The sequence below is a fragment of the Erithacus rubecula genome (assembly GCF_903797595.1).
Source record: "Erithacus rubecula genome assembly, chromosome: 3".
Taxonomy (NCBI): Eukaryota; Metazoa; Chordata; class Aves; order Passeriformes; family Muscicapidae; genus Erithacus; species Erithacus rubecula.
The window spans coordinates 41,795,186-41,809,245 of NC_136689.1; the positions used below are offsets into that span (position 1 = coordinate 41,795,186).

The 14,060-nt window shown below is 35.0% G+C and overlaps 1 protein-coding gene across 8 annotated transcripts in view; it reads left to right on the forward strand.

Annotated features, from left to right (window-relative positions):
- Positions 1–14,060, forward strand: part of NEK11 (NIMA related kinase 11) — an 80,345-nt gene that overhangs the window by 34,199 nt on the left and 32,086 nt on the right. For 7 of the 8 annotated variants that reach the window (XM_079300653.1, XM_079300648.1, XM_079300647.1 and 4 more), the window contains 4 exons: positions 214–302; positions 4,008–4,127; positions 5,779–5,872; positions 6,725–6,875. In XM_079300653.1, coding sequence (XP_079156779.1) covers positions 214–302; positions 4,008–4,127; positions 5,779–5,872; positions 6,725–6,875 — 454 coding nt within the window. The remainder of the gene's footprint in view (positions 1–213; positions 303–4,007; positions 4,128–5,778; positions 5,873–6,724; positions 6,876–14,060) is intronic. The other variant, XM_079300649.1, reaches the window with a different exon arrangement.

A 14,060-nucleotide genomic window follows, 5' to 3' on the forward strand; every position in this document is an offset into this window, starting at 1 on the left:
CTGTTCTGGTTAGTCATAATTTAATGAAAACCAATGCCTTTTGCTCTTTTTTCCCCCAGGCTTCAGTGCCTGTGTTATTTGGCTTTCTGTGAAGGTGGGGAAGGAAACTGCTCAGTCACTCTTTATATCAAGATGGTATTGGGTAATACCTGAAATATTCTGGATAACTTTAACATCAAGTCTTGATACCCCTTCTGTTTTATTTCCTTGCAGAAAATACAATACAAGTTCACAAATACAACTGTGAAAGATAAGGCACTTAACTGGCAGCAGAAAGAAACTGCTCCCATTTTTGGTACTGTGTAAGTACTTTTGACAGTTTTATGGGCAGTAGTATATGAAATTCAAATGTTGCCAAATAATGTCATTAAAACCTGTGTCAATCTCACAGTGCTTTATGTTTAGATAAACTTACTGTCCAAAAATACAGGAGAGCAACCACTCCCATTAGGGAGATGCATAATTAAGATTTAGGGAGTAAAAAAAAGATTTGCAGATGAAATATTTTTATTATGTGACTGTATAAATTGTACATGCATGTACAGTATATGTTTATGTTAATTTAGTACCAATTGATATGTAAATAATGACGTTTGTCTTGAAATTTTGGAAGTTTAAGCTGTCATTTTAGTTAGATCATCATCATTTATAGCACTGCTGTTTCTGTACCTACTAAAAGTGGAATGTGAAAGCTGTGTTTCCCAAATGACACAAAACTAAAAGCATGTACACTTAAACTAATATTAAGCTAATGCCTCTGTAGGATACTGTTATTTTTATCTTGTAACTTCGTGAGAAATCAAGAGTAGTGATGTTTCTTGGCTCTTACATCAGCAATGTCTTCACACATGGTGTCTGTTATAGGCACTGAATATATATTGAATTAATTAATTGCATTAAATTACAATGCTGCAATGTTTAAAGCAAATTCTAGCATGGTCATTTTCATTTTGCCTGTGTAAATTAGCTCAGCAGTTTCATGGGCAGCTCTCCTTCCCTTTGCTCCCCATCCCAGAATTTTCTGTAAAGGTTTTGTTCTGTTGGGAGCTAGCAAGAGCAAAACCAGAAGTTTGTGGTCCTGTGAGGAAGTGATGATGATCCCTGTTTCTTGTTTCCTCTAAATAACTGTCAAGATTTTAACAGCTCTCTGATATTTGGTTTGAATTATTAGGTAACAGCAATAAAGATTTAAACAATCCAGAACTGGCAGTGCCTTTGAGGCTGTAAGACTTTCACCTTTGTTTTTTGTGACCTCTGCTCTTGTACAGGACACACAGTTTTGCAGCTGTGATCACTTTGCAGATGCTGCCAATTTTGTGGCTTGCAAGCCTCCCTTAGGAGAGGTGACCACCTTCAGCTTTTCCAAACAAAGTGTAGTTTGCTGTCAGTGGTAGGAAGGAAGCAGAGTACAGACAGTTGAATTCAGCATAGCAAAACCTTTTATAAATATTTTTACCCAATTTAATTGCTGTCAGTGTATCTGTAGGCTCTCATCTTTACAAATTTTGTTTTGGATTTCTACTCATCATTTCTGTCCTTAATCTGTCTCTTGTTGACAGATGAGGTTCTGTCTTTTTGTGAGGCCAAAGTTTTCTATTGTAGTATGGATAAGTACCTTTAGTATAAATAGTTCATTGAACTTTTCAAGCCTTGATGTAAAATGTAACAATAAATAGATATTCAAGATAATTCAATTACCTTTGAGAGGATTCCTTCCTTTTCAAATTAAATATAATTAACTACAGAGATATTCCTTAGAGATATACTGTAAGTAGTTTTGGGGCACTGAAATGTTCCCCAGATATTATGACAACTCTATTTGAATTATTTCATTCTTGTTGAAACATAGATGATAAAAATATTCAAGAAACTTTTATTTCTTGCCTTTATCTTGTGGGAACAGGATTTCAGATTATCTATATGCACCAAAACCATTGTATCTGCTTTGGGGAAGCAGTATTGTTATTTGCAGAATACATATCCAGACTGCAAATATCCTCATGCCTCTAGAGGAGACTGATAAAAACACTTTGTATTTTTTGTAAAATATGTACTGTATTCTGTACCTGATCCACTGTCATTAGCTAGAATGTATAGAGTCTCATTACCTTCCAAACAGACATCATTTTCTGACAGAGCTAGCATGTGGGAAGGACATGTATGTATACCTCAGAATCTGTGAGTATACTTTTTCAAAATCAACTTTGTAATGTCTAAGAGGAGGAGCAAGTAGTTCTAACTACAAACACAATGCTCTTATACTATTGCTAGAAGGAAGTAGACAGTCTGCTTCTGTGCAGAGGTCTGGAGTTCCTAGGAATTGTGAAACAATGAATGGCAATTTTTCTTGAAGTTTTAAAATTCAGGGCATCAATTAGAGAAAAAAATCCTAGGGGGGAAGCTCTACTGCAACTTATCCTCACTTGTGCTAGTGTGATTATTTTTGGCCAAATGTTTGGAATATGCAAGAAGTCATAATCTTATAATGACTCTCATTGTACTTATGGGAACATTAGCTGCCTGTATTGTCACTGGTAAGCAAAATGCCAAAAATTTCCTACAATCCAATCTACAAGATCTAAAGAGGTAGGCAAAATGAATGAAAAATACCTGAAAAATTACAGAGAGCAGAGAAAGGGAGGAGAAAAAAATCATAGTGAACTCCCCACAGCTGCTGTCTTGCAGCAATACTCTAGTCCCAGTGAGTGTACAAACAGTTGCTTGCTATGGTGTTCTCCTCAACCATTGCTACTTTATATTTAATATTTACTTTTTTCTCACCAGGAATTCTTTTGGCCATGCAAAGCAAAAAGATTGAGTGTAGTTTCTTCCAGTAATGGCCTCTGATGCCTTATTTTAATTTATTCCCATTCAAATCATAAATTTTAAATATTTAAGTAAGTATAAGGCTGTACAACTTGAATGAAAAATTCAACTTGAATGAAAAATTGCTTTTTTCCCCATGAGATTCTTTTAATTTAAATTAGAGTTTTTTACAGGAGACAAGAAATATGTCTACATTATTCATACTTGAAGAGTTAGTTCCATTCTTATGAATAATTGAAGTCTTCTTGTCTTTGTCCTTCATCTTTCATATTTCACACTAATATTCACTATTTGAAAAACATAATGAATCTTCTCTGCTCATTTATTAAAATCCTGATTTTAAAATGATAGTCCAGAAGGAATGTTACAATTTGTATGGCTGCAAATCTGGCCTCTTAGATTATTAGAAGTAAATTTATCTCATAAGAGCAAAAACAGTAATTTGAAATGAATAGTTGGTACTATAAACACATGGTATAATATATATACATTGTGTAAATGAAAGGAGACTGCCAAGGCATTTCAAAGTAGGGTATAATTTGTGTTTTAATTACTGTAGGATGTGAGAGAAAAAATCTGAGACTAGGTTTCTTTTTCTGGTAAAGGACTAGTATTGCTCTCCTCAGTTGATAAATACAGCTGAAATACATAAGTCAATAATTAATGTTCAGCTTTCAGAGATGGTCTATGGAGACCATTTTGCCTGTGAACTCTTATTATTGATTAGGACCAGAAACTCAAGAAGACAACATGATAATTATATCTGTCATTAAGGACACATAAATATTCTCTTTTATTCTTGACAGCTTATAACAATCAATGTAAAATGTACAAGTGGTATTATGGCTCTCACTTAAAGACTGTCTTTGTACTTGGAATATGCCCATTAATGATGCCTGGCAGGGTAATTATTTCACTGTGCTTCAATATTTATTCTTTTAAGGAGATGAATATACCTTTTCCCATCATCACCTGAAATGATTCACCTTCTTCACAAATCCAAGTTTAAATATTTTAATTTAAAGAGGCATTTGCTTACCAAACGAAAGTCTCTTTAGTCTGCTATAGTTCCAGAGACTTTCTAATTATTCCATTTAAAATATCACTGTTTCAATATCCAGTCAAAATACTGAATATTTGCATTTTTATATGAAGATGGGTTTGCTTGCATTCAATTTCAGGCAGAAGAAAGTTCATTTGCAAACTCTGCAGAAACTTTCTGAAATTCAGAAAATGACACCACGAGAACGAATGCGGCTGAGGAAGTTAAATGCTGCAGATGAGAAAGCAAAAAAGTTGAAGTAAGTTGTTCCCTAACCATGCAATTTTCCCACCCAACAACCTAATGGGAGAGTTAGAATTGTCAAGGTAGAAAAAAAATAGTATGACTAAAAATAGTCTTTAGCTACTCAAAATCAATGAGGATTTTGGATGACAATAAATCACCCTAATTATTTATGTAGGAAAAGAATTATAGTGTTAGCCCAAAACTGGTGCTTTGAGTACTATGGTTCTGGTTAAGTAAGTATATGAGTATTTTCAAATATGTTACAATAGGAGAATTTTTAAAAATTATTCTTGATATTGGGAATTGCACATTCTGAGGAGTGGGACATCTAGTTACAATCCAACTTTCGTCAATGATTTTGGCCTCAGAGGTTTTCCAGTAGAAGTTAATAGCTGAGAGGATAGGTAGTCTTGTCAAAGGATCAAACAGGGATAGTGGAAATGTTGTAAAGTCTTTATGATTGATTAAGTGAGACATAACAAAATGTTTTGGAAAAGACTAGGTACAGTTTCTGATGGAATATGAGAAACAACTGGAAGGATTTGTTTGGGTTTCTTTAATAAAAACCAGAATATACTGTTTTGATGACATGCTTGAAGCAAAGAACTAAGACCTTTTGGAAAATATGAAAAATAGGAAAAGTGCTGAAAAGCACTTGTGTCTGACCAGCATTTGCTACATAAATTGATTCTCATTCAAAAAAACCCTCTGCTTGAACTAAAACCACTGCATAAAAAGTATTAAAGTTAACACCTCTTCTACATGGTGCTTTCAGTAATATGGTAAGCCAATTCTTGTACTAGTATGAAATTTGTAAATAGGAAGTCTGTCTCTTTCACTTTTTAAAAATATATGAAGATTAGGAAATAAAACTAATCGTAGGATTGTTCTAGTTTGGTTTTCATTTTCATTGCTTTCCCACATTTTGATGTTTTCTGATGATATTTTCATGTCTTTTCTTTCTCCCAAAACCAGAAATGAAATATACTTTTTTTGTGACTTGAAGGCAGCATTAATATTCAGACCTCGTTCTCAGTCATGAATCTTTAAAATGGGTCAACATTGAGCTCTAGATCATTGTCAGCTGACTCTGGTTGAAAATGTTGGAAACAATGCAAAAATGATACTTTCTCAGACTGGAGATCTACTTCCTGCAGTGCAAATCTAGAGATGGATGGAAAGGGAATATATTAATGGAAGCTGAAAAAACTGCTTAGTGTAGCACCTGTTTTAAGTGGTTCTATACAGAAAATCATGGTTGCCAACTGTCCCCCAGAGGAAGAGTTCATAACACACAAATGCTGCATGCCTGTGTACAGATGAAAGGTCCCTCCCTGCACTACATGGTGGAATAAAGCCCTAATTGTTTATGACCTTTGGAAGAACTAGAAAAGACTAGGACTAGTAATTTACTATTTCTTAATTATGCTATGCAAGTTGTGAAAATAAAATATAATAGGGTTTGGAAATAAGGTCTGAAATCTCTTTTTGCATTCATTCAAATCTCATTTTTGCATTCATTAAAACTTGAGTAGATTCTGTAAATATTTGTTTGACAACATGAAAATCTCATAGAGAATTTGTTTTTCTGTGTCTGCTTTTAGAAGATCTCTTTGTGCATGCCCTAATATCACATTCTAAATACAAGTGTTCTGTATTTACAGGCAGCTGGTAGAAGAAAAATATCAAGAAAATATCAAAAGAATGCAAGAATTCCGGTCCCGTAATTTTCAGCAGCTGAATGTCAATGCCCTACATGTAAGAACAGGCTGTTGTTTTGGAGGTCTCATTTATGTGCACCCAGTGTACATCACTTTTCTGTTTCCCACATGGTTCCTTTAGCACTAGAGGCCCAGGCCTGTTCTGAGATTAATAACTGGGAAGTGCATCAAAATCTGGATTGCTTAGCTGAACCTGTTGATCTGTGATGAGGCAAAGTACATTCAGTTATTCAGATATGGTTCAACAAGCTCTCTATTCATTGCACAGTATTATTTTTTTAAGTTACCCTTTCTTAATTTACCCTTAAATCTAAATCTGCTCTCTGAAATGTTTTTATGGACTATATGGCATTGGAGTTCAAAATACATTTATTTTCAAGATGTTTAGAATTGTAATATTTTAAACATTTCAATTTGGCGTGGCCTGGGGTTCTTTTCATTTGGTTAAGTATAGTAACACTTCAACTGGCTTTCTAGTAAGAATGAAGCCTTTGATTGACTCCCAGGATAAGCTGCCCTTTATTTTTAAGCTATCTGCAACAGAAGATGAGCCAGTTCAATTCTAGCACCACATCCTATTTGGAAAGAAAATAGTCAGTTTGGAAATAGTTGGTGAACACTTCGCAGAAATAATTTTTTTTGTGTGCTTTGTATTCTCTCTTTTATTTTGCATGTCCTCTGGTTTCCTTTTTCCATTGTGTCTAGAGAAAAAATACATTAAACCTGGTTCTTCTGGCTGAATCACTACTGATCATTTACAAAAATGTTAGGATTTTATTTTTGTATTTGTCTAATACCTGTCCCAAGAATTGTGTAGATCAGGGTAACCATTGTGTTTCCTGCTGAAAGCTCTCTTCCTCTTTCTTCATGCTGCTTCATCTTTTGACAGGAATCTGATGAGCAGGCTTCAAAACATCTCATTCCAAATCACCTCATTCATTCTCAGTCAACCACTGCGGGCAACTATGTGTCCACAGGACATGATGAACCACGAGGGAATGGGACAAGTGAACTCAGCATGTCTGAACTTACAGACCACGGTAAGAATTCAAAGTCTGATGTTAAAATGACAATTCCTATCAAGAAAGAAAGATTTGTCCCTTGTAGCTCATATGCAGTGGGGAAACTGCAGTTTAAAAAGTGGTCAGATTTGTAAAGTTGTCAAAATGGTGAAGAGAGAAGGAAAGTAATCTGGGTGAATGTATATACAGGAGATGTACAGCAAGGTTACATGGCAGGAGGTTCTGTGTTCCCAAAGTTTGAGTGACTTGTGAGCAGAGATAGAGGTGAATGTATTTCCTCCAAAGGAGATGCTGAATTAGAAGGAAATAGCTTTAACTTTCCACATATGAAATGGCTGGCATTAGAAAAGCATTTCCTAACTTTCCTCTCCAGGGAAAAAGGGAGTACAAGAATTCAAAATGTTTACATGTTTGGTACACTTTGGTGCCATTTTCTTTATCTTTAACTATGAGAGAAGCAGATGGAAACACTTTAAACTCTGCTTATCTATATTGCCCATAAATACTTAGCTGTTATCTAAAGAATATGAAGTATTATATAACATACAATTTTCTGTTATAGACAAAAAAGTGGTTAAGCTTTTTGAAAAGGATCAGACTGTGGAAATATTGTGTTTAATGAGGAAAATGATTTAAAGATCACATACGTTTTTGTCTGCAATGTTCTGGAATCATGTCTTAAAAATTTAAAAATCATTGTGTGAGCTCTGTTATGGTGAAAGATTTTTAATCAGTTTAGAATCTTGCAAATATTCAATAATATTCTTTAAAGTAGGAAAACTGCTTTTCTCTAACAGCACTTCCTTTTAGTCTTGGTTTATGTACATTGTGAAAGTATAGGTCATTAAATTAAAGGCATCATTTTGCTTGTGGTGGAGGTGTTTGGGGTTTTTTAAATAGGAAATGGTGCTTTTTTCTTTCAATGTACCCTCATTTGTGTTTGTGGTTTGCTTGCTGTTTCACAGTGTGAGGAGAGATGACCTGTGTAGGAGAGAGCCCAGCTGCTAGAAATGCATCCTGGGGGGAGGGTGGGGAAACGTGCAAAGGGAGGGCTGAGAGAAAGCAGTAAACGTGGGTGAGAGATGGACTGGGAGAAGCATACAAAGACTCCTAAATAGAAAGAGAACAACCTGCTTGGAAGGAAAGAAATGGATTTTTCTGCCTTTAGAGGTCATTAAGCTGTTAAACTATAATGACAGGAAAGAGATGCATTTATATCTGTGATGCAAAAGCTGGGTCAGTCCATTGTACAAAACTGAAAGCATGTTTAATTGCTTGTGCCAGAGTCTCTGATGGAGGAGTGGTAGGTTCATGACAAAAAAGGAATTATGGATAGGCAAGAGAAATTACATGGTTTCTCTTCTTTGCTTTGTGAATACCTTGTTATTCCTGAAGCTGATGTCACAGCTTGTTCTTACTCTATTCAAGCATTCATGCTCTTCTTTCCTTTAAGCATTTCAGTGCAACCATGCATATCCTACATGTCTAATTATTAAGTTATTAATTGCACCTTTATATTTGAAAATGTACAAACTGCTTCAGCTATTGATTTTCCAACAGAATTTTGTTCTTGATCAATGACTATACAGTAATAGAAGAAAAAAACTAAAAGCAAGTCTATAAAATGGTTTTAGCAAGTTGTCTTTCATGTTAATTAATCTTGCTGACCCTTACTGTGTTAGAAGAAGTTAGCAGAGGGTGAAAGCCAGACTAACAAGCCCCCTAGTTACAACTAATAACTGAAACCTTTTTAGGAAGGAGAGAAAAGACAGGAGCAAGTTTTAAATTATCAGGGCAGACCTAAAAAACTCCTCTCAAGAAAAGCTGGTGAGGAACAGTTAGGGAGAATACCCCAGGCCCAGAAGGTAAGGAGAAAAGGTCAGAGTATTGGTGGCTTGCAGCCTGCAGTTCTAAAATTTGCAGCCTGAGCTGAAGAGAAGAGCAGGGTTTGAATGTATTGAGACCAAGCTATTAATGGATTAAGGAAGGGAATAGAGAATGAATCACTTTACACTCCACTTTCTGTGAAAATAATCTAAACCATTATGAATCACAGTTGTATGTCAAATATGTTGTATGTCATTTTGGAAAATGTCAAATGCAAAGCTTAAGGTTTAGCTTTAGTAAGTAGTTTTGAATACTGTGGCATCTTGAGTCAGATTTAGTAGTGGTAGTTGCACTTAACTGAAAGTGAGGAAAAACAAGGCAGTGTAGTTAGATAAATGAAACTCACTATGGCACTTTGGGGTTTTGGACTTCACAGTGGACAAGTTTTAGCAATGACAAAAGCATTCAACTGCTATAGACTTCCCTGGGAAGTTTAAGGTTCTCTCCTTGTTTGTTTTATGTAATAAGCAATGACATTCTGAACATTTTTTATTCTAACTAGTAGCCTTGTGCACTTGAGAGACATTTAAAAGAGTTATTTGAAATCACCTATAGTTGACCAATTTGCTAGTCTTTGAGCACATTTATTTTCTGTAATATGAAAGATGTGAGTGGACCCTATGGTTTTGTTGTGAAGATGAACTCATTGAACTACAGAAAAGCTTCCTCGAGACTGTTTACAGCTGATACAAGTTCTTGAGAACTTAAAGAAATGATCTGATTCTTATTCCTAAGGAAAAATGTTTCAGGCAACATAAATACTGATATTGTAGCATTTTTAAGATGCATTGCCTTATTGCCTAGCAGCTAAGTACTTCTCTCCTCCTGTGTATAAACCTCTGCAAACTTATATAGTGTTCATATGTTTTAACACCAGTCACTTTTAGCATACCTGGACCTTCTCTCCTTATTCTTTCCTTAAGATGCTTCCTAGCTCTTACCTCAGAATTTACAATAGATTATTTTGGCTTTAATGCCCTAAGTTTTGAACTCAGAACTCTGTTCTTTGAATTTCCTCATTTTCCATTATTCCATTTCTCATGGTCATCTACTGTTTGTTCTTATATTATCCTGGTTCTGGGACTTGGTCTTTCCAGCTGGCATGCATACTAGAACAAAGGATTCTTTTGACTTGGCTATTGCTTTTTTCCACACTGCAGATTTTCAGAGAGGTGGGCAGGGTAACATTACTTGCAACAGTGAAATTTTAAAAATATGCTTTAAATTTCTATTTCTCTGAAGTTGCTATAATAAGTTTCTGAACAGTTTTGCATCTTTCATCAAAATATCTAAAGTAAACAAGTATTCTCCTTTTGTGTGAAAAGACAGACAATGGACTGGCTAAGAAAGAACTAGAAAAAATTACTTCTATGATTGCTATTAACTATATTGAGTAAGTAACTGAAGTATGTTGATCGTGTCATTGGAACAATAAATGTTCTTACTGTATTGTTTCAGCTAGTTAGATCAGTAACATGTTTTTTAGAATACTAAACCTTTGTAAATAGAAGAAAATGAAAAGTATTTTTGCTAATAGTCAAGTCTTTAATGTAATATCTTAATCTGCAGTAAGTTTTTAGATGGGTTAATTGGAAATAAAATTTGAATTATATTTTGCTAATGAGATATTTATGGAAAGATATTTTATAGTTGTGTTTAATATTAGCTGAAAAATGTTGATATCTCTGTCTGATGTGTTCAGGAATTTATGGAATTGTCATCATACAAATAATTTAACTCTGTGGCGTATGGAGCAGTTAGGAATATATGGAATAATTTTGGATTACTGTAGATATCGTTGTGTCTCATCCATCTTCACTTTCTCCAATTACAAACAGGAGAAAAAAGAGCTGAAATAAGATTTGTATAGCAATGGTACACAGAAACACTGAGCCACTGTCAGTGTTAAATTCTAATATTTGTGTTACACACATATTTATATTTAGATATATATCTGTACACTTTGTTTTAAAAGAGCAGTGTAAAATGAAATAGCTAATGATTAGTGTTAGGAATAGCTAATGATTAATAACTTAATTTCCTTTATATTTTGATTTGGATGTTTTGTTTTCTGGGTCATTTCTCCAGTTCATTTATTGATTAATTATTTCTGAATGTTAAAAACATATTTTGCAAGTCATGGCAATGACACAGGAATAAGCAATACAAAATGTGTCAGGATAAACGTCCTATAATTCCTGTTCTTGCTGAGGGTTACCTACAAAATAAATTGCTCATCTTCTCTTGTTATCATCAAAAAGAAAAACCACCTAGCAATAAATTGCTTAGCATCACGTGCCTACCCACACACACCCCTCCTGTCTCTTGACCATTTTTTAATAGAAGCTATCTCCATTTGGATTAGGACAGATAGGCCAATGTATGTTTTTCTGGAGATTACTGCATTTTCAGTGCATGTACTTTTCTTTCAATAGTGGGTTTATGAAAATATTGGTGAGGCAAATTGTATTGTAGTGCTGGCAACCAGAGGTCAGTTCATCTAATAGAAAAGAAAACAACAAAGCTGTGAAAAAGAACTCTGCATATTAAACTGCTCATTTCCGTTAATGATAATGACTGCAGCTGCAACAAAATCATTCCTTTTATAAAACATAAGCAAAAAATTATCAACAAGATAATTGGACCATCCATGACCTACAACCCGGCCATGTTGTTATGGATGAATATGGTCAGTGTCTGCCTCTGCCAGTGAGAACAAGGCAATTCCAGCTGGGCAGGTTCATAACATGTTTAACGGTTAATGATGTGGCTTCTAAAAAGCTACTGGAACCATCACAAAATGAATGCATGAATTCCTATTATAGAGTTAGAATTCATCTTTATCTTCTAATTTACCTGATTGAGCTTGTCATCCATTTTTCATATTCAAAAAGAATAACCAGAGAAGCAGATACCCCCTTTTCCAGAAAACTGGATTTTGAAATTTTAGGATCTGACTTTAGGAAGAAAGTCATCTTTCCCCTAAATTTTCCACTGATAGACCACCTCAGCTTTTTTTGTATGTGCTATTATACACTGGGCTAGATAATGGCAGATTGCAAAAATTATTTGAGTGCAGGTAGATTCATCTTGGTTGTAATGTGTCGTAATGAAGCCATAATTTACAGCATAGTTCCTCTCAATTCTTTGTACAACTTGATTCCTTTTGACTTGCCTAAGTTTGCAGAGATATTGAATAAATTAGGAAACACTACTTATGGGGATTTACTGTAAAGAATCCAGAGAAATCTGTGTCAGACCATGCATTGTATCCACCTCTGTGGCAAAGTAGTGGGGAATTTTATTAGAAAATCCTCTAGGTAGAGGAGCTCAATCTTTGCAGCTGAAAATAGCATGAAGAGCAAGGCATAATCCTGTTATACAACAGTAATAGCTAAAGGTTCAGGGTTTCTGATTCAATTTCTGCAGAGCTTTCCTTGAAATTGGCTACAAAATCATGAGCTGTATCTAAAAGTGCTTCTAGATAGTTCAGTGCAATTACAGATGCAACAAATCTACCATTTCCTTACCATCAGTGTTGATTCTTCTGGTTTGAATCAGTGTTTGCAGTTGAAAGATAAACTGGATGCAAAGCTATCTTCACTACCAAAGACCCAGATCTTTTACAGGAACCATAAGGAGTGTTAAATTCAACAAGCCACACTCTAAGAGGCATGAAAACTTAAAGCCATGCACTGGCATTTGTGGCCAAAGTTGCCACTTTATAGTCATAGCAATTTCACAGCTGATGAGACATGATAAACAAGGGTGGAGAAGATTTATTTTTTTTTTAAGGTATTCAAAGGTATCTGTCTTTTTAAGGTCTTGTCTTCATTGTACCACTTTATTGCCTGGAATGAAAGAAAGCCAAAGCAAAACAGCACTGGACATAAGAGGCACTAACAAAATCCTATATCCTTCATTTTTGGATTGCCACCTGGGGCCTCCGTTGTATTCACATCCATTTTTGTAAGGCTCCCAGCTCTGCGTAAACTGCTACTGCAGTTAATAGACATTTTTGTGTGGGAAGAGGTCAAGTTAAAAGAGAAGAGCTTCAGTTAAATACTTGTGGTATTTAAATTCTTTGTACAGAAAAATAATGTAGCAAATTAAAGCCATATGAATAAAGGGACGTATTATATGGTCTGATCTGTATTATATTGCTTTTTATTTCTGTATACTGCAAAGATAATAATTTGTTAAATTCCTTAGCTTAATATCTTGCAATACATTACACCTGGCAAACCCCTGATTTCATTATAGTTTCAAAATAGCTAAGTATGTTACAGTAATTGTGTACATTATTCCTATGTCTCCATGGCTAATTTTAAGTTATGGATATGTTGATTTGACTTTCAAATGGGCAAAGTTCAGTTGGCCCTCAAATAGGAAATGTTCACTCATTTTAAAATACTGTGGGTTTTTTTCTAGCTTGTTGTTTTTGTGACCTGTGCTGAAGGATTTTCAAGGTAGTTTTGTAAATCTTGTGAAGTTAAAAACCTGTAATATTTCTGAGCAGATCTTCCAGCATCTATGCACACACCCCTTTGTTTTGGTGCCTGAAAAATAATACTTATTCATACTCATAGGTAACTGAGTAACAGTCTGAAAGATGACCATACAAGTGGTCACACTGCTCAAAGGCTTTAAGGAAAATCAAGTCTTGTCTTGTTTTTCAGTCTGGCAAGTCAAAATAAAGCAGAATAGTACTTACAATAAGTGGTATTAAGCACCTTTCTGCATTATTCTTGTTACATTATCCTTTGTAACCAGGAAGTCTTGTCTCAGTTAAGAGGACAGCATTGCTGTGAGTGCTGCTGTGGTTAACCATTGGTCTCCTCTTTCTCATGGTTACCCTACTTCCAGGATCATGAGGCATATTCCCTGACTTGCTGCAATGATAGCGTGGGATGCTTGTGGAGAGAAACTCACTGGTTTAGTTCTGGCATTTGCAGTTACCAGTCCCACACTTGTCCTTGGAACATGGGGTGACAAACTCCTGAAACTCTCACAGGATCTGAGGGTGTAGCATGCTCTTCTGACCTCCTCATCTGTCTCTTGTTTTCATTGCCTGGTTTCACACTGAGCCCAACTTGTCCCAGATTCAATTAAAGGAATACTAAGTCTAATTTATTCTAGCAAAATCAAGATGTAATGAAGTCTGCAAGTTTTACTCAGAAATTGGAAAATTAATCAATGCTTTAAAAAAATTATTTATTTAATAATTGATTAAAGCATTATTGTTCTTGTTTAAGTTCTTCCCTTGGAGTATTGTCTTTGGAGAGCAGGAGCTGAACTTCTCATAAGCTCCTCAGG